The sequence below is a fragment of the Anguilla rostrata genome, chromosome 16 (assembly GCF_018555375.3).
Source record: "Anguilla rostrata isolate EN2019 chromosome 16, ASM1855537v3, whole genome shotgun sequence".
Classification (NCBI taxonomy): Eukaryota; Metazoa; Chordata; class Actinopteri; order Anguilliformes; family Anguillidae; genus Anguilla; species Anguilla rostrata.
Window position 1 is genome coordinate 33,691,812 of NC_057948.1, and position 23,971 is coordinate 33,715,782.

The following is a 23,971-nucleotide window of genomic DNA, read 5'->3' on the forward strand; positions in this document are numbered from 1 at the left end:
TGGAGAGGGTAACGGCCTCCAGGGGGCAGTGTGTGAGTGTGTGTGTGTGTGGGGGGGGGGGTAGCTCACCACCACGGGGGGGTTGTTCCACTGCTCGTAGGTGCGGGCGGCGTAGGGGTAGATGCGGTCGTTGATGATCTGCAGGGTCGTCATGCCGATGGCCTTCATGGAGCTGAAGTAGGCCTCCCAGAACCAGTGGGCCTGAGGACGGACACGGCGGCCGTTAAAGCAGCTATTAAAATTAACTTCCCCAAGTTAAAATGCCGTTGACATAACATAAAAATATATGTCACACACAGAAGCTGTATTTAACACATGAAACGATATACCTAAAACATGCTCTGGGCAACCAATAGTCCAGCAGAGTAATGTGCTGTACTTGTTGAGAATCTTCTCCACACCAGACATTTCACAAGTCAGGGCTCAACAGTGCCAACTGGAAAGATAATTTAAGAGCACAACTACCATTTGGGATGCATCAGTGTGCTCCTAAATTTTTAAACTGAAGAGCACATGCGCTCCTTGGAAAAAATATTAGTGTAGAGAGTAAAAATGGGTTTGCATGGGGGGAGGGGTGCAGCGTTTGGGGAGGGCGCCATGGGCGTTAAATCTAAAGTGGGGGGCTGGGGGGGGAAGCCGCACGTGGGGTGCACGCGACTGTCCTCTGAGCAGCAGAGACATAGTGGGGGGGGGGGGGGTCCCAAACGCACAGAGGGAAGGAAGTTGTTCATCTGCGAGGGGAACACGCGGAAGCTTCCGGACCCAGGAGGCCAGGCGTCCGCAGCGCACAACACCCCCCCCCCCCCCCGCCCGCCCGCTCACCTCCCTGTCTCTTAACCCCTATGACCCCCCCCCCTCCCCCCCACCCCCCCCAAAGCCCATTAAACTCCCCACGTCTGAGCAGTCAGGAGCCCCGCAGGACATCAGTCTTCCAAACCCTTTCACCGAAGCCTCTCAGACGCCTGCCGCTCGACCCCGCGACCCCGGCCCGAGCCAAAGGTCAGAGGTCAGGCCGCTTCACTCCCGTCCTGTGCTCTCCAGGGATGGCCCTGAAAGCCGGTTCTAAAACTCGGTTCACAATGAGTAAAACCCGGAGTACAGAGAAGGTCCGACATCACTGGTCCTGCCGTCGGTACTGGAGGTATGGAGCGAGACAGCTTTCCAGAGGATAAAGTTTTGAGGAATTCCTAGGAAGGTCGCGAACATGATCTTGTTGCTTTCTCTCTCTTGACTCCCGTTTACACCTAGCATTAACATGCACTTTTTTTGTTATTCCGGGAAGATATCCAGCTACAGATCGCACAAACGGGACCAACTCTCTCTCTTCCACCAGAGTGAGGAATGACCAGATGTCCTCAGCGTTCACGGAACAACCCCACTGCATGAGACACACAAACAAACGTTCTCAAGCGCAGCTACACTTGAGTCGATGACGACTACGCTCGTTGCCACAAACGTGATAAAAAAAACTGCCAGTACGAGCAAGTAATATGGGCAAATGTGTCCAAGCATCAGTCGACCAAACATAAATATGCAGAAATATGCCTGCAGAAATAACCTTGATGGGGACAGAGGTGTTCTCCGTTCCCCCCCCCCCCCCCCCCTCCACAGGCCGGGGGTGTTCCTTCCCTCCCCCCTCCCCACAGGCCGGGGGTGTTCCCCTGCTCCCCGAAAGGCGTCCCCCCTCAGCGCTGCCTGACACCTGACAGGCAGGAACTCGACACGGCAGGTTTCAGAAGCGGGACGGGGGTTCTGTTTGTTGCGGGGTGGCGGGGGTCAGTTTCGGAGCACATTCCTAACCTCATCCCTCCCCCCCCCACGCCTGCACCGCTCCAGCCCCAGAGTCCTACGTTCCAGGGCCCTTTCTTGTGAGGGGAGTGCTGTTCCCAATTAGCTGCAGTGATCCAGACGGCTTCTGCAGTGCCCAATGAGGGGACTACGATTAATCAATCAATCAAATTCTATTTATATTTGCGTATTTCACAGCAATTGTCACAATATGCTTCACAGACAACCCTGGCCTAGACCCCCACAGGAGCAAGCCTAAGGCAACAGTGGCAAGGGAAGACTCCCGGTGGCTGATGGGAAGAAACCTCAGAAGGAACCAGGCTCAAGGGGGAAACCCATCCTCCTCTGGTCGGCTCAGGGTGCAGACTGGTGACCAACATGGTCAGTCAGTCAATGTTTACATCGATAGCAGCAGCAGACCCGTATGATGGTATGTACATTGTGACCAGCCATTCCGGCTCAAAGAGAGCGGCCATTCTGGCTCTGAGGCACCATCCCTTCAGGCTGCAGAGATTGAACAACGTGGAACAACTGTTCAGGAATGACACTGCTCTCGACCCAGCGAGGAAAGTCAAGGCTGGGGTACACTGCCACGCCTCAAACTGACCCCATTACTAAAGCCAAAAACCTCCTGACATTTACACTCCTAAGGGGGGCGGGGGGGGGGATCATGACAAAAGAAATAAATAACCGAGAACCTCTCCACCTGCGCAGCTGTCTCTGGTTGAGAGGGTGAAATGGCGGCACTAACGCTAACGTTAAAAAAGAAAAGCACCTGCAGCCTCAGGAGGGGGAGCAGGTCCGTTTATAAATCAGGGCCCAGACCGCACGGCGGACGAACGCAGGCGGCCGGCGTGCCGTCTGGCAGCCCTGCGTGACCCGTGTTTCTGTAAGGGGGGGGCGGGGGGGGGTACGCTTCATCCGTCTCCCGCCCCCCTGATTCAGCGGAAGATTTATTGGCCGCCGTATGTGTTGTTGTTGTTTTTGGGCGGTCTGCAGAGGGCCGTCCACTCGGGCCGCTTGATCCCCCTTAGTTTTTTTACGTGGGGGGGGCCGGGGGGGCTAAGTGTACTTAAGACAACTTTTGAGTCCCGGAGGGAGTCGGACGGCCCCTAAATCAGCGAGCGGCGAAAGCGCTCCCCCTCCGAATGGGGGGAGGCTAACCGAACCGACGCCAAACCTGCCGGCCAATCCCGACCCTGCGCTCTGACTGCGACGGCTGCGCATCGGGCTCACCGCGACTGCGCAGCCGAGCAGCCCGACTGCAGGGAGGACTGCTAGCAGAGGCTGAGGTGCAGAGGACAAACCCCTGCCTGCGCTCTCCTAAAGCAGAGGCGACGACCGCAGTGGGACAGGCCCACGGGTACGACCAGGATACAAACTCAGAGAGAAAAAAGAAAACAGAAAAATTGGGTGAACGAAGACAAACAGTGATTCTGGGGCCAGAGACGTGAAATCCAGTTGATCTGTAAGTGCTGATAAGTGAATGAAGGCTCGGCTCTCTCTCTTGGCATAAACCGCCAATGCTGAGCCCCAGTCTGCCAGCGGACACCAGAAAGGGAACCCCAGCGTCTGCTCGCAGCCTCCAGCAGACACGGGGAGGGAGGTCACAGCAGAGGGAGAGCATCCGTCCCACAAAGGAGACTGGATATCACATTGAGAGCGCCCTCTGTTGGGCAGAGAGAAGCACTACACGCTAAAAGCAGCACGTGGTGCAGGACTCTGGCTCCTGTTGGGGGTAGAGGGAGGGGGGAGAGGGGAGAGGGGAGAGAGGGGGGAGGGGGGATAGGGTGGCGGAGAATTTTTAGACAGTGTGCGTGGGTCCCGTCCTGTAGCGGAGGGAAGGTGGGGTGCACTCTGGGGGTCCAGATGTGCATGAGTGAGGACTGATGGGTAATGGGGTCCCCCTCACCTCATCAATCCTGACACACACACGCACGCACACACAAGCGCACACACACGCACATACCCATACACACACACGCAGACACACACATGCACGCACACACAAGCGCACACACACACACACGCACACACACAAGCGCACACACACACGCGCACATACCCATACACACGCAAACACACACGTGCGCACACACACACGCACACAGATGCACACACACACACACACACAGCCTAACCTCACTCAAACCCAGCGAGCTGCACACAGCTGTGTGTGGGAGCTCTGGAATGAGAGGCTACACATCTCAGCCTTAAACACTGAAACCCATGTGAGCCCTAGACAGTGAAAGCCCTGCTTTCATCAACCCAGACATCCATTTCAGTTCTGACATTAGCGCTACCGCTCTACTAGCGCTAGCGTGTATGCGCCGGGCCCACAGCTGCAGAGTCTGCGACTGCGTTTCATCAGACGCATCTCCCTGCCAGTGCAGTCAGCTACAGCGTGGAGACCTGCCACACGGTCTGGCACACAACCCTGACTGCGGAGATCAGCTGGGGGGGCACTTACCCCACCTCTCAAAATCAGGGGTCTGCTTTCCTAACACTGCTTGTGCAAGAGTCTCAACGCCAGGGCCCAAAATTATAATAAAAACAAAACCAACTGTTGCCAAAACCACGCGAGTTCACTTTTCTCTCACGGTAATCTTGATTAACTGCCGTAAATTCTCATTTAGTACAAAAGTAATTTTTTTTTCCTTTTTTTTTTGAGTGCAGACACATTCAGGCTTCTCTGTCCCCACCTGCAGGAAGTTCCTGGTACTGCAGCAAGACTTCACTCTGGAACCCCTAACAATGTGTGGCTCGCTGTCCTACTGCCAGCCATTTAGAGCAAGAATGACCTTCAGTCTGCCTGACCAACTGAGGATTTGACAGTGCTTTCACCAACACCCCCCATCATCATAAGGCTTCTGTGATCATATTTTCAGCGCTTAAATACACATATTGCTGATATTAAGACACACCTGTGACAGAGAAACCCTCCTAATGCTCACCTGTCTCTGCATCTCCTCCACCTGTCTCTGAGGGATGCTCTTCAGGATGGAGTACATCTCCGGCAGCTTGTCCTCAGGGATCACCACCGATGCCCTGCAGAGCACACACACACACACGCACACACACGCACACACACACACACACACATGCACACGCGCACGCAACACACACACACACACACACACACACACACACACACACACACACACACACACACACACACACACACACACACGCACACATGCACACACACACACACACACACACACACACACACACACACACACACAGACACACACACACACACACGCACACACACGCACACATGCACACACACACACACACGCACACACACGCACACACACACACACAAACGCACACACTTAAGATCTGCCTTCACTGGAACTAAGGGGCCTAGCCCAAACCAGGAAAAACAGCCCCAGGCCAAGGGGTGTCCAGATATTTTTGGTTGCATAGTGTACCAATAGAGATCTTTACATTAGCCACAATAAGGCATGTAACACACTGAAGCTGGCTTTGCCCAGCAGGGGGCGCTCTACCGTTTCCAGTCCAGCACTTCTGAGAAGGGCAGGATGTAGGAGTCGGCCACAATGACAGGGACACAGCCAGCCTGCATGACATCACTGAGCGCCGCCTGACCCAGCCTGGCCCCCCGCAGCACCACACAGAACGAGGACTCCTGGTGGCGGGGGGGGGACAGGGAGAGGCAGAGGGAGAGATATGGAGAGAGAAAGAGGGGGGGAAGGGAGAGAGGGAAAGAGAGACAGAGAGAGAGTGCGAGAGAGAGGGAGATGATGTCAGAAAATAAAGTTCATTGTGCTGTGAAAATACACATTCACACACAATTTACAGGTGTAACAATATTTAGCAGCTGAAATGAAAGCTTTAGAAACAACTAAGAACATGGTTCAAGGGCAAGGCAGTTCAAAGTGTGTGAGGGGGGGGCAATGCAGGTGAGGAGGGTTTTACACTGCCCCCCCCCCACCCCACCCAATGGAACATATCCCAGATGTGCAGGTAGGGATAAACTCACTTCCTGTCTAGACGAAGCGGGGTTAAATAGAGGCCATGGCACTGCTCAGGAATCAGGAACCCCCCCCAGCCCTGAAGAGCCCCCCTCCCACCCCCACCCCCACCCCATCTGGGCCGTGCAGTCACATCAGGCTATCCAAGTAAAACTCGCTGACCAATAGGCAGCGAGCATTTTTTTTTTTTTTCGTACACGTGGACGACAGCAGCGTGACAGCACGAAGGGGCGTGTCCGCCCGGCTCACCTGCAGGACCTGGGGGTAGTCGAACACCTGGCCTTTGTGGCAGCGCTTGCGGGCGGAGGCCACGCCCTGCGACAGGTTGCTGCACCTGTCCAGCAGCAGCGCCGCCTCCCCGTTCTCCGCCTTCAGCTGCTCCAGCTCCGCCCGGTACTCCCGGTGGATCGCCGTCTGCGCCGACAGCAGGAAGTAGCGCCGCGGCCTGCGGGACGGGACGGGGGGGGTTAGGGGTACAGGGTATACAGGTATTGGGGTAAAAGAGTATGGGGTACAGAGGTATTGGGGTACAGAGGATTAGGGGTACAGGGTATACAGGTATTGGGGTATAGGTGTACGGGGTATACAGGTATTGGGGTAAAGAGTATAGGGTATAGAGGTATTGGGGTACAGGAATTAGGGGTACAGGGTAAACAGGTATTGGGGTATAGGTGTACGGGGTATACAGGTATTGGGGTAAAGGAGTATGGGGTATAGAGGTATTGGGGTACAGGGATTAGGGGTACAGGGTAAACAGGTATTGGGGTATAGGTGTACGGGGTATAGAGGTATTGGGGTAAAGGAGTATGGGGTATAGAGGTATTGGGGTACAGGGATTAGGGGTACAGGGTAAACAGGGATGGATAGGTGTACGGTATATAGGTATTGGGGTAAAAGAGCATGGGGTATACAGGTATTGGGGTACAGGGATTAGGGGTACAGGGTAAACAGGTATTGGGGTATAGGTGTACGGGGTATATAGGTATTGGGGTAAAGGAGTATGGGGAATAGAGGTATTGGGGTACAGGGATTAGGGGTACAAGGTAAACAGGTATTGGCGTATAGGTGTATGGGGTATACAAGTATTGGGGTAAAGGAGTATGGGGTATAGAGGTATTGGGGTAGAAGGGTTAGGGGTACAGGGTACAGAGGTATTGGGGTACAGGGGTTATGGGGTACAGGGGTATTGGGGTACAGGGGATGAGGGGACAATTTAAGTGAGATCTATTTTCACCAATATTCAGAACTAAAGTCTTCATATGATTGTACATTTTAAATAGTAGCATGCTTCACTATCTGGGATCTGTAGGGTTTTCACCAGGTGTGGGGTTGGAATACTTCTGTGTCTACCTGGACCAGGTGTGGGGTTGGAATATTTCTGCCTGTACCTGGTCCAGGTGTGGGGGTTGGAGCATTTCCGTGGGTACCTGGCCCAGGTGTTTGGGGTTGGGGGGGTGCTCACCCTGGCTGTCTCTCGGGCAGCTCCACCTCTGCAGACAGGGGGCTGTAGACGGGGATGCTGACGTCATACCCCTGCCGGTACGTCCATGTGGAGAAGCCCCCACCGGCCAGCAGAGCTCTGCGGGGGGAGGAACAGCATCTCATATTCAGGCCTTCAGCAGAAACACTTTACTGTCTCACATACAGCTGGATATTTAAAGCGCAAAGAGCAGAGCATTATAGATCTTTCCAGATCATAAACCTCTCCCTCTCTATCCCCTCTCCTCAGACATACAGCACATAAACCTGCTCTCTCGCTCTCTTTCTCTCTCTCTCTCCTCTCAGAGACAGCACATAAACCTGCTCTCTCGCTCTCTTTCTCTCTCTCTCTCTCCTCTCAGACATACAGCACATAAACCTGCTCTCTCGCTCTCTTTCTCTCTCTCTCTCTCCTCTCAGACATATAGCACATAAACCTGCTCTCTCGCTCTCTTTCTCTCTCTCCTCTCAGAGACAGCACATAAACCTCCTCTCTCGCTCTCTTTCTCTCTCTCTCTCCTCTCAGACACACAGCACATAAACCTGCTCTCTTGCTCTCTTTCTCTCTCTCTCCTCTCAGAGACAGCACATAAACCTGCTCTCTCACTCACTCTCTCTCTCTCTCCTCTCAGAGACAGCACATAAACCTGCCCCCCCCCCTCCTCTGACACCACATAAACCTGCTCTCTCACACTTCTCTCTGTTCTCAGACAGACAGCAAATAACCCGGCCCTAAACAGGCATAGGCCTAAACACAAGGCCTTACTTAAACAAAACAAAAACCAGTTCAAAGCAGGGGACAGAATTGAGGACCATTTGAGTTAAATGCAAAGAGCAGGACAGGTGGCTAGAGATGTCATTACAGAAGAAGGGCTTTGGGGGGATCTGCAGTACCTGTCTCTGGGCACATCCAGGGCTGTGTTGTAGTCTGGGGGACCACCAGGAAGCAGGTTAAACAAGAGGTGATTCATCCCTCTGTCCCATCTACAACATAAGAACATAATAATACATCATAAGAACAGGTCATTCAGCCCATCTAGTACATAAGACGATAAGAATACATAATGAAGAGAACAGGCCATTTAGCCCATCTAGAACATAAGAACCTAAGAATACATACTGAGGAGAACAGGACATTCAGCCCATCTAGAACATAAGAACCTAAGAATACATACTGAGGAGAACAGGCCATTCAGCCCATCTAGAACATAAGAACCTAAGAATACATACTGAGGAGAACAGGCCATTCAGCCCATCTAGAACATAAGAACATAAGAACACATAATGAGGAGAACAGGCCATTCAGCCCATCTAGAACATAAGAACACATAATGAGGAGAACAGGCCATTCAGCCCATCTAGAACATAAGAACCTAAGAATACATACTGAGGAGAACAGGACATTCAGCCCATCTAGAACATAAGAACATAAGAACACATAATGAGGAGAACAGGCCATTCAGCCCATCTAGAACATAAGAACACATAATGAGGAGAACAGGCCATTCAGCCCATCTAGAACATAAGAACACATAATGAGGAGAACAGGCCATTCAGCCCATCTAGAACATAAGAACACATAATGAGGAGAACAGGCCATTCAGCCCATCTAGAACATGAGAACACATAATGAGGAGAACAGGCCATTCAGCCCATCTAGAACATGAGAACACATAATGAGGAGAACAGGCCATTCAGCCCATCTAGAACATAAGAACACATAATGAGGAGAACAGGCCATTCAGCCCATCTAGAACATGAGAACACATAATGAGGAGAACAGGCCATTCAGCCCATCTAGAACATAAGAAGAGAGCGTCAGTCACCTGGGCAGCAAGGCCAGGGCCTGCGCGGTCTCCCGGATACGCAGCGAGTTCTGGTTCAGCACGTCGATGGAGGGGACGAGGAGGCAGGCGCGCGTGACGTCGTCGGTGTAGAAGTCGCTGTCGGAGATGGCGCTCAGCAGGTCGTTGTACTCCCGCGACAGGCCCGTGCTGCTGATGGCCACGCCCGCCTCGTCCACGTAGCGCTGCAGGGGGTAGATGTACACCTGCAACCGGAAGCATCCGCATCAGCACCAGCACAGCAGGGTTAGTGACATCACTGCACTGCACAATGACATCATCGCCAGGGACGGCGGGTGAGGTCATGAATAGGGGAGGGTACAGACACTGAATGCAACCTTATGAGTCAGAGAAGTCGGCAGGCGGCAGTGTAGTATAACGGCTAAGGAGTTGGTCTTGCAACCTGAAGGTCGCTGGTTCATTGCTCCAGCATATATCCAGCTGTATAATTGGACACAATGTAAGTCGATCTGGATAAGAGCGTCTGCTATATGCCTGTAAAAGTCCTGCTCAAACGTGTTAAGTAAAAAAATGTTTTGTTTTTTTTTAAATTCTGTATCGGCCAGTGTGCGTGGGTGTTCTCTGGCTACGGTGACTGAATCATCATCTGCACTTCCTTCAACAATGCAAGACTTTATTTCAACCAATGTGTCACAGTTACGAGCAACAGCGTTGACGAGCCTAGAAGAGAAGTTCCAACATGTGGGGACATTTTCCAAAATTCTGTCACATCCTGGCTGTGTTCTAAACTGTATTTTTTTTCTCTATCTAGAGTGCAATAAATGGTTTCACAATACTCTAGATGGAACACCAGAATACAGTTTGGGACACCGTACTGGTCTCTTCCAACATTGCCACTCGCTTAGCTATCTTAGTTGGCCTCCCAAAGGGTCTTGACACAGTCGCTTAAGACCAGGTTTAGGTGATGAGCGTAGCGATGCACAAAAACCCGCCTCGTGCCATGCCCTCGCTTTAGCCAGGAGCCCATTGGGCTGTGATACCATGACAACAGCGCCATCGCACGTCTGCACCACAACCCTGTTCTGGTGGTCGAACTTCTACATTGACAAAGTCGAACGTAGACTGGGCATCTTCATCCAGGGCATTATCAACGCAAGCTATTTTACCCAGCTGATGCAACCGTATTCGTGAATACACATCCTTCTTTGAATCTCCATGTCTGTCTGAAGATCTACAGACACTAATTACGCTCGGCGCTGATGCCATTTTGCGCATGCGCTGACTACGCACATTCGTAACCGCTTACCTTGATGCGGTTCTTCGGGTTGTAGCCGCAGCGGTACACGTCGAAGCAGGTGTGCATGCGGCAGCTGAGGTCCCCCCGCTCGGGTATGGGGCTGGAGAAGGGCAGCCGCACCAGGGGCGCGTCGTGCACGCTGCGCTTGTCCAAGCTCCAGTCGGCCGTGGACTCTATGGAGTGGGGCCAGAACTGGAACATGCCCGTGGCGATGAGCCCCAGCAGCACCACCGAGAACAGGGCGATGTAGTAGATGCGATGCTTGGTCTTCATCCGAGGAATGAGAGCCGGGCCCCGCGAGCTGTACTTAGCGGATGCGCACATGCTGAACCCGACGACCCGGCTCAACCACTACGAGCCCGAAACACAAATCAGGCGGACAGTCAAACTCAGACATAGACACAGCAAGACCGTGATCATGTTCGGAGCAGGAAGGCCAAATACGTTAACAAGCAAACGTATGCCAATGTAAATACGATAGCTACTCACACTGAAGTTTACGGAAGTAACATACCAATAATAAATATGCAAAATGTAAACAGTTATATTAGATTGCTAGCTCTGTCACGCGTAGTAGATTGCTCTCAATGTGTTTTTTTCATGAACCCAATCCCGACCCTGGTCAGGGCAAAAGTAAATGCTAAAGTTAGCTCGCTAGGGTAAGTATACAAATTAAACCACATTAGCGATGCTAGTGAGCATACAAGGAGGTCTGCGTGCGGTTAACCAAAGCTTTATAATGATGTTATTGCAAGCTAATTAGTCTAAGCAAAACTACAAGCTACCTAGCTAGCTGGCGATTTATCGTTACATTGACTGTCTAAACTTATTTAGACTGTCTAGGTGGTCTTGTTCGCTTGTTAACTAGTCTGGTCTGGTGGCGATAAAAACAGAATGGATACGAGGCAGCTAACGGAAGCCACCAAGGAAAACAGCATTCACTATGCAGTTAGCAGGCTAATGCTACACAGACACGGGCATTGTGCTAGCATTAGCGGTTCCGCAAGCAAATACACCAGCTAGTTATCTAGTATACGTTAAAATTACCATGCTAATGTTACACAAGCAGCAAGCATGCAATAGTACACATCACGACGACACGTATGGATGCGATATGTATTATGGATATGAAAACAGAACTTGGGTCTGACCATAAACACATCGAAAGAACAATTCCGATAACCCACCCTGTTCATTTCTCCTTTATAAATTTACAGTCCGCACACACTGACCTTCATAGACGCCCGACAGCTTCAGAGCCTAACTTCTTATAGTAAATTCATATCAGAGCTTCTCTGGTTGTAATATAAACAACTGACACGTTTGTGTGTTATTTTTTCTTTCTAAAATGTCCAGTCATAAATTAACCAGACGAAAAATTCCATGGAAGAAATTCGCGTAAATCAGGAAGTGCGTATTCTTCTACACCATAGAAATGTAGGGGGGGTCTAAAGCAAAGATTTATGCAGAGACTACTCTTCGAATGGCGACCTCTACTGCTCTGGAGTGCAATATATATCTTTCCAGCGGCGCTCTCTCCATCCTGCTGGCCCAACTGAGTACATTTCCTGCCACTTTACTGTTGACTTCCAACACCCAAGGCCCTCCCTGTAAACCCTGCTCCCTTCTGCAGTCTGTAAACCCAAACCTCTCCATATTCTGTCACTTCTGACACTTTAGTTACCCTGCAGTGTCGCCTAGGTGCGCACACCCCCCCCCCCCCCCCCACTTTCCAAGTCTGGATCCACCCAAGTTTTCTTCCTGTTACCTCCAGGGACTTTGCCCTTGCTACCGTCCCCATATCTGTCCATCCATTATCTATACCCGCTTCTCCTGGGCAGGGTCGCAGGGCGTGCCGGAGCCTATCCCAGCATGCATCGGGCAAGAGGCAGGAATACACATTGGACAGGCTGCCAAAAAGGTATTTCATTTTGACAGTTAGCTTGTTGATATCATGAGAAATTATGTATGATGCATGTTGTTGTGAACAATCAGACACACAGAGGCAGCACTGATATGTTGTACATTCACTCAATACGCTTGATAAGACATACTCCTAGGGTGGCAGTACAGTACAACGGACAAGGAACTGGGCTTGTAACCTAAAGGTCACAGGGGATCGATTCCCGGGTTGGACACTGCCTTTGTAACCTTAAGCAAAGTACTTAACCTGATATGCTTCAGTATATACCCAGCTGTATAAATGGATGCAATGTAAATGCTAAGTAAGTCGCTCTGGATGAGAGCGTCTGCTAAATGCCTGCAATGTAATGTAATGAACTCTTCTTTGCATGGAGACACTGGCCAGGATTCGAGCAACATTTGTCTTTACCTTTGACTAAGATCAACAATAATTTTTTTTCTCTACAAACTAGGTTTGGCAAGTTCAACAATTGCTAAAGCTAACTTACCCAAGTGAGTTTGTGAGGAAAGAGAGTCTTGCTCTTATTAGTAAGTCAACATTAAGGAGAAATGGTGATTGAGTACAGAACCAATTACTGTGCTCTGATTTACTCAACTCTTACATCAGCACTATGTAGTCTTGGCCCAATTTACCACAGGGGAATCAGTAATCCTAAAAAAATGCGTAAGGGTCATTGGTGTGTAATTTTAAAACATTGCCGATTTTATGAGCAAGTAGTTTATATATCATGAGGCATACATTAAATATTTCAGCACATTAAGAAATCTTATGTGTATCTCAAATAGATTTGTAAAAAAAGTATTAAAGGTACATTTAGAAAAATAACCTGACAATATGCAATTGCCTTCATCATAATTGACTTCAGGCATCAAATCAACCAAGGACACATATTACAGAACAACTTTTTAATATTATTTATATCTTTTTATAGATTCTAATACAAATGCAAACAGATACATTTCAGCTAAAGTCACATTACAGTTATTATAGCGATGAACAAATCACAACAATAACAACAGAAAAATGCACCAGAGGTTGGCTTTCAAGCTTGGGTGTGTGTGGGGGGGGGGGGGGCACACAGCCATCATCTGTTGGGACAGTTCTGAGCTGGTATTTATTTCATACAGCAAAAAACAAAAGTGGCTGGTGTGTGTAGGGGAGGGGGGGGGGGGGGCGGCAGGGGGTTAGGGGTTGTGGGGTACAGCCACGGTACTCAAACACGTACGTCTATACAGCTAAAGCCAACTTCCATCAGTATAAATATTCTTCATCCAAGGGTCAGTGCAGTGCCTTGCTCTCCGTGCTCTCCTTGTTCTCCTGCTTTGGGGACTCGGCAGTTTCCTGCTTTGTCTGGTCCGCTCAACGACATCAGGACTCCGCTCGTATCTCAAACTCGCTTTTTGTTGCTTTTTGTCTTCTGTGTGTGTTTTTTTTTTTTTTTTTGCTTGCTTGCTTGCTTTTTCATTTCAGTCTTTTTCCTTTACAGTGTATCCGGTACCTCAAAGGTCCAGCTGAGAAGTACGAATCGTTTCGGTCACTGTCAACCTTTTTTTTCTTTTCCAATTTGTCTTTATTAAAAAAGAACAACATTAAAGATGTCTCCTTCATATTTTACAAGAATTGTTGTTTTTTTTTTTCCGTTTACCACAATTTCCCTTTTGAAAAGTCCTCCTGTACAGGGCGGCCATTCTACTGGATCCCTCTGAACAAGCACATCGCGAACACCATGGCGAAGAGCTGTAGACGGAAGGGATCAGTTAACAGGGAGAATACACCGTTTCAAACGAGCTTTCAAATGCACTTTTACCATCACATGAACTCAAACTGTCAATACTAATGTTTATGGAACTAAAACTTGGGATTATTTGTTTTACAATAAATATTAGTATTCAGTGAGTTGTGGTTATATTTGCTGTAATGTGAATTTGCATTCAGGTACAAACACCAATATACCCAGCTAAAGCAAAATTATGTTGATGTTGCAATGGCAATATTCACCACAAGGTGTCGCTGCACTACACTAAATGGGGTCTCTGGAGTAAAAGCAGCCTTTTTTGTTTGGTTTGTTTGACTGCTACAAAAGGAGTTTGCTGGCATGTATCCCTATCCTGTGTCATTCATGCCAATGGATTTTTTTTTGCTACCATTGTGGTTTTTTTCTTCTTTTTAAAAAATCCTTTTTTGTAAATACAAATGATCTGTTTGTGACAGGGACAAAATGTGATAAAACGAGCGTTCATACTTCAATTGTCAGCACCACAATGGCCAGGGCTCCGGCCAAATAGATGTACGTCTCAAAGTAGTCCACCACCGCTGAGTAGCAACCCTGTTACCACAGAAACAAACAAACGCAATAGTAAAATCAGGGAACGGAACAGAAAATCAACCGGCGAAACAAATCGACCCGCCAAATTCAGCGTGCCTTCCGCTCCACATCAAGACAATCATCGCAGAATGCGGACTCATCACAGGGCAAATTTATTTTGAATTTATTTACTCTGTAGCATTCAAAGGACAGTGTGATCCAAATAGACATGTTTAAAGGCATACTGTTTTGTGTGAAGGAGGAGAGATGCCACTATTTGCCCCGCCCCCCCCCCCCCCCGTCTCTGGTGCATTTCCAAAAGAAGGAACTCCCCCTCCCCCCCCCCCTGCCCCCCCCATCCTTAGAGACTGAAGCATTTGCTGCTTCACTAAGACTCAGAAAGGAACCTACAGCTCAGAAACCCATCAGCATTTTCTGCAAACTCTCCATTTTTGCTTACTGACATTACCCCTGGACAGACTGGGCTTTTAAAATTTCCTTTCAATTTGGTTCTAGGTTTTTATTTAAAAATTCCTTTTATTGTTCTTTCCTCTAGGAGAATGCATCATAATGTTGTTGTCTTACTGTGAAGGGAGAGTGGAACTTCCATGTTATATTCCACGTTCGCTGTAACTGAAGATTATTTGTATATTATTTAGTGCTTTCCTTAATTTACCTGTGGACAGGTGTGTGTGTGTGCATATATGTGTGTGTGTGTGTGTGCATGCGAAGTAAGCCTGTCCTTAAATGGCTTTTACTGCAAGTGAATTTCCATCTCTGACAAGCACCTATTCAAGGCAATCTTTCCTTTCCGCAGCGCACAGATTAGCGCTTCATTCCAGGTCTTGTGGTTAAGCACGCGACTGACGAGCCCTGCGTTCCAGCGATGATAGGCATCGCCAAATGTCAACCGCTGGTGACATTTGTGCGAAACAAAACTGCGTAATCACCCGACATATTTTTGAAAATGCCACGGCACCCAATCACGGCAGACGGATATATTACTGCGAGCGATGCCATTTGCATATGAAAAGAAGAAGGAATACAATGCCTCTGACAGAACGCGCATCCCTGTGTGGCTCTGAGGGAGAAGCAGAGGGAACGGAAGGCTGCACACCGCGTGGGCACTACCTCTGCTTCCGTCGCTCACGGTTATAAACAAATCAAAGCAGAAACGTGCACCCGGTAAGGGGTCTAGAACCAAATGACACGTGGTAAAAGGTCTAAAACCAAACTACACACAGCAAGGGGTCAAGCACTAAACAGCGCACAGTAAGCGATCTAGAACCAAACTACACTCAGTAAGGGGTCTAGAATCAAATATAGTTTATATATAGCCGCTTTTCCACCGCATGGTACTGGCTCAACTCGACTCTACTCTACTCGACTCTTTGGTACCAGGTACTTCGTTTTCCACTGCAGATAGTACCCCCGTCAATGTATCTGGTCGTCATAGCTACGCCGCATGAAACACGTTGCTCTGACCAATCAGTGGTCTGCATTGTTTTCACGTCACCTTTTGGTATCGCCTCAGCTCACTTGGAACCTCAACGGAGGTGATACCAGGTACCAGGTACTATCCACAACTTTTGCCCGATGGAAAACCAAAAAGGTCGAGTAGAGTCGAGTCGAGTTGAGCCAGTACCATGCGGTGAAAAAGCGACTTATGATGGGAAAACCAGTCTAGTGAACGCAGGAATAACTCAGTTTGTATACGATGTGAAAACGGGCCCAGTAAATGCAGGAATAACTCACGTTTATATACGAAGGGAAAACAGGTGCCTAGTGAACCAGGAATAACTCACGTTTATATACGAAGGGAAAACAGGCCTAGTGAACACAGGAATAACTCACGTTTATATACGAAGGGAAAACAGCCCTAGTGAACACAGGAATAACTCACGTTTATATACGAAGGGAAAACAGGCCTAGTGAACGCAGGAATAACTCAGTTTATATACAAAGGGAAAACAGGCCTAGTGAACACAGGAATAACTCAGTTTATATACGAAGGGAACACAGCCCTAGTGAACGCAGGAATATCGCTTAGTTTCTATCTGAACGACGGGAAAATGACCTTGTTGTTGCGGAACAGCATGCTGCCCATGAGACACTCCTCCCGGCTGATGTGGGCTCCGTCTCCAGGGTGATCGTTCCTCTGGCAACAGGCCTCCGGCACCACATCGTTCGGGTTCATGAGCCTGAAGAGGCTGTCCTCGAAGTCCTCCGGGCTGTTCACCCCACAGCATCCGAACTGCAGAGACGGGGGGGGGGAGAAGGGGAGAGAGGAAGATAGAAGGGGAGAGAGACAGAAAGAGGGGGGGAGATGAAGAGAAAGCGCTGTTCACTCCATCACATCCAAACTGCAGAGGACACAGCGCATGCATCAGCATCAGCATGCTTACAGAACTGGATATAACAAACTGAGAAGGACTGTTTGCAATCTTCTCGGTTTAAAATACCTGTATGACGCAAACTACACGCGTGTACAATACAGAACTCTGCATTCATGATTCTGATTGGACAGCATAATCGCTGGCCCGTCTGAGCTGAGTGTACCGCCACGGAGGGGGTTCGATTTAACTCACCGTGGTCATGATGGCGTTCCACGTGGAGGTGAACACGTCGGTGTTATTGTAGCCCTGGTACTTCCTCTTGAGCTCGTGGGTGAAGTACTCTCTGGTCAGCTGTGGAGACACACATGCCACGGAGGGAGGCGGGTCATTAGGCAGATCGGGAGGGGCAACCCATTATGACATCATCAGCAGCATTCCATCTTACGCGGAGAAACAACTCACATGCTCCCGGAATATGAAGGCCAGGATCGCGGCGGCAAGCTCTGCCAGGAAAATGATGAGGATGAGCATGAAGAACTGGAGGGAGAGAGAGAGAGAGAGAGAGAGAGAGAGAGAGAGAGAGAGGATGAGCAAGGATTATAATCACTGCATTCAGGATTAAAGATCCTTAAACACAAAAAAACTGTTGTTTTTACATTTCAAAAACCCTCCAACATCACTGTAAAATGCTGATTGACTGGTAGTGGAGGACAGCCCCACCCAGCTGAGCTTATTCCCGCTCCACCCAGCTCCCCCCCCCCCAGCTCCCCCAGCCCTGCCCAGCTCTCCCCAGCCCCACCCTGCTCCGCCCGGCCCCACCCAGCCCCGCCCAGCCCCACCCCCCCCGCCCCGCCCCGCCCAGCCACGCCCGTCAGACTCACAAACAGCAGGAGGCACTTGTTCTCGCGGATGGCCCCGCAGCAGCCCAGGAAGCCCAGCAGGAACAGCATGCCCCCCAGCGCCAGGATGATGTAAGCGCCCGTGAAGAGGAGGGGGTTCGCGGCCACAATCTCCCGAAAGCCGGTGGGGTCCACCAGCACCCAGATACCCACCCCCAGCAGGAAGGAGCCGCCCAGCTGCCAAACGCACACAGAGAGGAGCCAAACTCAGAGCCGCACACGGACAGGGGTCTGGACCCGATCTGCACACGATCAGGGGTCTGGACCCAATCTGCACACGGTCAGGGATCTGGACCCAATCTGCACACGGTCAGGGGTCTGGACCCAGTCTGCACACGGTCAGGGGTCTGGACCCAATCTGCACACGGTCAGGGGTCTGGACCCAATCTGCACACGGTCAGGGGTCTGGACCCCAGCTGCACACAGTAAGGGGTCTGGACCCAATCTGCACACATTCAGGGGTCTGGGACGAAACTACACACAGTCAGGGGTCTGGACCCCATCTGCACACAGTCAAGGGTCTGGACCCAATCTGCACACATTCAGGGGTCTGGACCCCATCTGCACACAGTAAGGGATCTGCACCCAAATGTCACACAATTAAATCCTTATTAAGTTGGCTTAACACTGTTCTCCTGAACGTAACTCATTCTTATTCCACGTCAATTTTTGTGCGTGTTTGTTCTTTTGATATAAACACTGTGTGCTCACACATTATGACTGCACAGAAACAGGCCCGGCCAGCGCCCACGCGCGCAGCACATTCGATGACTGTGCAAGTCGCGCTGAGCGCAGCTACCGTGCGACCGGTCTGGCTCGGCTGTTTGTTTGAAAACCAACCGCTCTAAACGTCAGAGGCCAGATGTGTTTGTGTGCAACAGAAAATACCGGCAAGGGAACTGTTTGTAAGTGCGGTCGTGGGTCCGACCACAACAGACACACATACACAAATACACACACACATACACACACAGCTCTGAAGCTGCAGCATCGAGCAGCCGTTATGAAAGGACTTCAAATACGGGGAAAAGACTGAAGACTGAGGAAAAGAATGAGCAGTAAATGGGAACAAAGAAAATAAGCATCGCTATGGAAACAGGAACATTTGAACATGTGTAACTGCGGGACAGCAGACTGGAACAGGTGGTGGTGGGGGGGGGGAGGGGGGGCCTGATGGAAATCACAGGTCACATGATCAGCAGGAATGGGTCACATGGTACAGGTTCCTCGCTGTGATCTTGTCCCCTCAGCTCCTCAGGAACAGCAGGGCCACTGACTGTGACTGTAATGAGCACTCTGATTGGCCTGCAAGAGCAAGCTGCAGGGACTGCAATAAGGGCTCACACACACACATGCACACACGCACACACACACACACACACACACACACACACACACACAGATGCCCATGCACACACACACACACACACAGAAACACACACACACACACAGACGCCCACACACACACACACACACACAGACCCCCACGCACACACACACACACACACACACACAGATGCCCACGCACACATACACACACACACATGCGTATGCAAGCACACAGAAACACACACACACACAAACACATATAGGATACTTCCTTTGAATGCCATATTCAGATTTACATTATGTGCAGACAGAGTAGCTGTCTGAAACATTAAGAGATTTCTCTGGGATAATTTAATTAGCAGGCCGAGTAAATGGGCAGCTGTTTCGTAGGTGACTTAGGTGCATTAACTGTCTTAACTACCGCTTGTATTTTTTCCATAGGCTGCGTTGTTGCCGTTCTCGTTGTATTAGTGTTAATCAGTTTAACCTTCAGGGTCCAAGTTGAACTATGTGGTTGTTCCCTGCACTTGGACCAGTACTTCTCTCTAGGGGTTTCGTCATACTTGTTCCTGGTTATGGTTATACACTTTGTTGTACGTCGCTCTGGATAAGAGCGTCTGCCAAATGCCTGTAATGTAATGTAATGTAATGTAATGTAATGTAAATGAGTCAGTTCTCTCCTAGTGCTGAACCTCCGCAGCCCCGTCTCCCCGTGTTCAGGACACACACGCAGGACACACGCGCAGGACACACACACAGGACACACACGCAGGACACACACGCAGGACACACACGCAGGACACACACACACGCAGGACACACGCGCAGGACACACACACAGGACACACGCGCAGGACACGCATGCAGGACACACACGCAGGACACACACACACGCAGGACACACGCGCAGGACGCACACGCAGGACACACACACGCAGGACACACACGCAGGACACACACGCAGGACACACGCGCAGGACGCACACGCAGGACACGCACGCAGGACACACACACAGGACACACACACAGGACACACACGCAGGACACACGCGCAGGACGCACACGCAGGACACACACGCAGGACACGCACGCAGGACACACACACGCAGGACACACACGCAGGACACGCACACACGCAGGACACACACGCAGGACACACACACGCAGGACACACACGCAGGACACGCACACACGCAGGACACACACACGCAGGACACGCACGCAGGACACACGCGCAGGACACACACACACGCAGGACACACACGCAGGACACGCACGCAGGACACACACGCAGGACACACACGCAGGACACACACGCAGGACACACACACACGCAGGACACACACGCAGGACACACACACACGCAGGACACACACGCAGGACACACACACAGGACACACACACAGGACACACACGCAGGACACACGCACGCAGGACACGCACGCAGGACACACACGCAGGACACACACACGCAGGACACGCACGCAGGACACACACACAGGACACACACACAGGACACACACGCAGGACACACGCACGCAGGACACGCACGCAGGACACACACGCAGGACACACACACAGGACACACACGCAGGACACACGCACGCAGGACACGCACGCAGGACACACACGCAGGACACACACACGCAGGACACGCACGCAGGAGGACACACACACAGAACACACACACGCAGGACACACGCGCAGGACACACGCGCGCAGGACACACACACACAGGACACGCACGCAGGACACACACACACAGGACACGCACGCAGGACACACACACGCAGGACACACACACACGCAGGACACACACACACGCAGGACACGCACGCAGGACACACACGCAGGACACACACACAGGACACACACGCAGGACACACACGCAGGACACACACGCAGGACACACACACGCAGGACACACGCACACACACACACACACAGGACACACACACGCAGGACACACACACAGGACACACACAGGACACACACGCAGGACACACACGCAGGACACACACACAGGACACACACGCAGGACACACACACAGGACACACACAGGACACACACAGGACACGCACGCAGGACACACACACAGGACACACGCATGCAGGACACGCACGCAGGACACACACACAGGACACACGCACGCAGGACACACACGCAGGACACACACGCAGGACACACACGCAGGACACACACGCAGGACACACACACACGCAGGACACACACGCAGGACACACACGCAGGACACACACACAGGACACACGCAGGACACACACACACGCAGGACACACACGCAGGACACACACGCAGGACACACACACAGGACACACGCAGGACACACACACACACAGGACACACACGCAGGACACGCACGCAGGACACGCACACGCAGGACACGCACGCAGGACACACACACAGGACACGCACACGCAGGACACACACGCAGGACACGCACGCAGGACACACACACAGGACACGCACACGCAGGACACACACGCAGGACACGCACACAGGACACGCACACGCAGGACACGCACGCAGGACTTCAGCGCTCGTCAGTTCCAGTCTATCAACGGAGCGCTAAACCCCACGAGCGGCTTGTCTCGAGCGCTGACGGGTCCTGAGTGGATTACCTGCGACCGCGATCGGGGGAAATGTAATTACAGCCCGATGGCATCGCAGAGCAGGTCACCGCGCCGCGTTCCCATAAGCCTGTCTGACAGACCTGCACCCCCCCACCCCACCCCACCAGGACACCGCGCCGCGTTCCCTAAAGCCTGCCTGACAGACCTGCAATTCCCCCCCCCCACCCCCCCACGCCCCCGTCTGACACTTCCCTCCCCTGCTTTATCCAGGGCCCAAGAACAAAGACCACCACCGATGGTTCTCACACCGAAATCTGGGACATCAGGGACAAGTCCGTCTGTGCCCTGGATTTCCCTGCTGATAGGATGATAAGACAGGTGCTGACAGAGGGCGGATAGCACTCGATTATCCCTGAGAAAGCTGCGATCACAGACCCAACGTTGTGTCTTTCCCCCCCCCCCCCCCCCCAATCAACGCGTGTTTGAAAATGCAGAGTCACGCTCACACACACACACACACTCATGTCACAGCACTGTTATAGCACTGTGTGCTACACCGTGGTGCTGAGACAGTGAACCGGGGCTGTATTCGTGAGCACAGGCCTGTGAACCAGGGGGAGGGGAGAGGAGAGGGTGAGGAAGACTCACAAAGATGAAGAAGTTGAAGACGAACATCAGGTACTTGATGCAGCTGAGGCAGTCACCCTCCATGGCCGTCCCTCTCGCCAAAACCTCTCCGTGCCCCTGGGGAGACAAACAAGCACACCCGTCACACACCTGAACACAGCCTCAACACGCCTGTCACACACCTGAACACAAACTGAACACACCTGTCACACACCTGAACACAGCCTCAACACGCCTGTCACACACCTGAACACAAACTGAACACACCTGTCACACACCTGAACACAAACTGAACACACCTGTCACACACCTGAACACAGACTGAACACACCTGTCACACACCTGAACACAAACTGAACACTCCTGTCACACACCGGAACGCAGACTGAACACACCTGTCACACACCTGAACATAGCCTGAACACTCCTGTCACACACCTGAACACAGACTGTACACACCTGAACATGGCTTTTCAAACATTAGTCACACTCCTGCCACACATCTGAGCACAGCAGGTATGCACTCCTGAACACCCGAACATGACAGAAACACACTGACACACACTCTCACGTGAATATACACCGACACACACGCAAACTCACTCTCACCCACTTATATGCAGGAGCACAAGCACACACACACACACACACAGGCTCCAGCTGGCTTACACCACATTACCGGCAGCCACATACACACACATATTCATGTGCATTCAGACACAACTGCACACACATGCACACACACACACACACACACACACACACTTCCTGCTGTTTAACATCCCATTACTGCTAACTGCACACACGCACACACACTTTCTGCTGATTTACATCTCATTACTTCTAACTGCACACACACACACACACACACACACACGCATGCTCACACACACACACACACACACACGCAGCCCCAGCTCATTAACATCTCATTAATGTTAACTACACACACTTACACCTCCTGCTGGTTAACATCTCATTACTGCTAACGACAAACACACGCACACACACACACACACACACTCACACCTCCTGTTGATTTACATCTCATTACTGCTAACTGCACACACACATGCGCGCACGCACACACACACACATGCAGGCACGCATGCATGTGCGCGCACACACACACACACACACACTCACACATACATAGCCATAATCACTCAGTCTGTGTTGGGAACCAGGGAGGGGCTGAGGTAGGGTCTTACTTTAAAGAGACAAAGAGCCCACAATTCCCCAGTGCATTTTATTTAAATGTAAAGATACATAAATGGAAATATAAAGACATAAGCATCATTCTCCATATTGACAATATGTGTTAACCAAGTTATGTAGCATAGAACACAGTATAGCATGATATACATACTAATGATTCTCCTCTACAGGTTTTCATACAAACCAAAAATATTTTATTTCTGAAACGGGCAGGTGCACTCATAAAGCATTTGGGACATGTTTGGTGGATTTTGAGTAAATATTTCAGGGCGCATAAAACACACTCTTGCTGAGGCTGAGGAATAACAAAAGGTCTTCAGGGAGGCAGAGAGGCAGGGAGCAGAGCTGAAACCGTGAACTGAACGTGACGA

General features: G+C 50.9%; 2 protein-coding genes across 10 annotated transcripts in view; both read right to left on the reverse strand.

Annotated features, from left to right (window-relative positions):
• ext2 (exostosin glycosyltransferase 2) overlaps window positions 1-11,789 on the reverse strand; it is a 30,072-nt gene extending 18,283 nt beyond the window's left edge. For 6 of the 7 annotated variants that reach the window (XR_010326082.1, XR_010326085.1, XR_010326084.1 and 3 more), the window contains exons 1-9: window positions 11,558-11,789; window positions 10,380-10,721; window positions 9,095-9,318; window positions 8,163-8,252; window positions 7,252-7,368; window positions 6,039-6,234; window positions 5,304-5,443; window positions 4,743-4,836; window positions 70-201 (exon numbers count right to left, since the gene is read on the reverse strand). Coding sequence is in view for 2 of the 7 variants with exons in the window: in XM_064312234.1 (XP_064168304.1) it covers window positions 70-201; window positions 4,743-4,836; window positions 5,304-5,443; window positions 6,039-6,234; window positions 7,252-7,368; window positions 8,163-8,252; window positions 9,095-9,318; window positions 10,380-10,721; window positions 11,558-11,566 (1,344 nt within the window). In the remaining 5 variants the exon portion in view is untranslated. The remainder of the gene's footprint in view (window positions 1-69; window positions 202-4,742; window positions 4,837-5,303; window positions 5,444-6,038; window positions 6,235-7,251; window positions 7,369-8,162; window positions 8,253-9,094; window positions 9,319-10,379; window positions 10,722-11,557) is intronic. The other variant, XM_064312235.1, reaches the window with a different exon arrangement.
• A 2,051-nt stretch (window positions 11,790-13,840) lies between these two features.
• Window positions 13,841-23,971, reverse strand: part of LOC135241498 (tetraspanin-18B-like) — an 84,777-nt gene continuing 74,646 nt past the window's right edge. For all 3 annotated transcript variants that reach the window (XM_064311973.1, XM_064311974.1, XM_064311972.1), the window contains 7 exons: window positions 22,404-22,499; window positions 17,817-18,011; window positions 17,398-17,472; window positions 17,188-17,286; window positions 16,677-16,853; window positions 14,537-14,620; window positions 13,841-14,031 (listed from right to left, as the gene is read on the reverse strand). In XM_064311973.1, the coding sequence (XP_064168043.1) occupies window positions 13,984-14,031; window positions 14,537-14,620; window positions 16,677-16,853; window positions 17,188-17,286; window positions 17,398-17,472; window positions 17,817-18,011; window positions 22,404-22,466 (741 nt within the window). In that variant the 5' untranslated portion in view covers window positions 22,467-22,499 and the 3' untranslated portion in view covers window positions 13,841-13,983. The remainder of the gene's footprint in view (window positions 14,032-14,536; window positions 14,621-16,676; window positions 16,854-17,187; window positions 17,287-17,397; window positions 17,473-17,816; window positions 18,012-22,403; window positions 22,500-23,971) is intronic.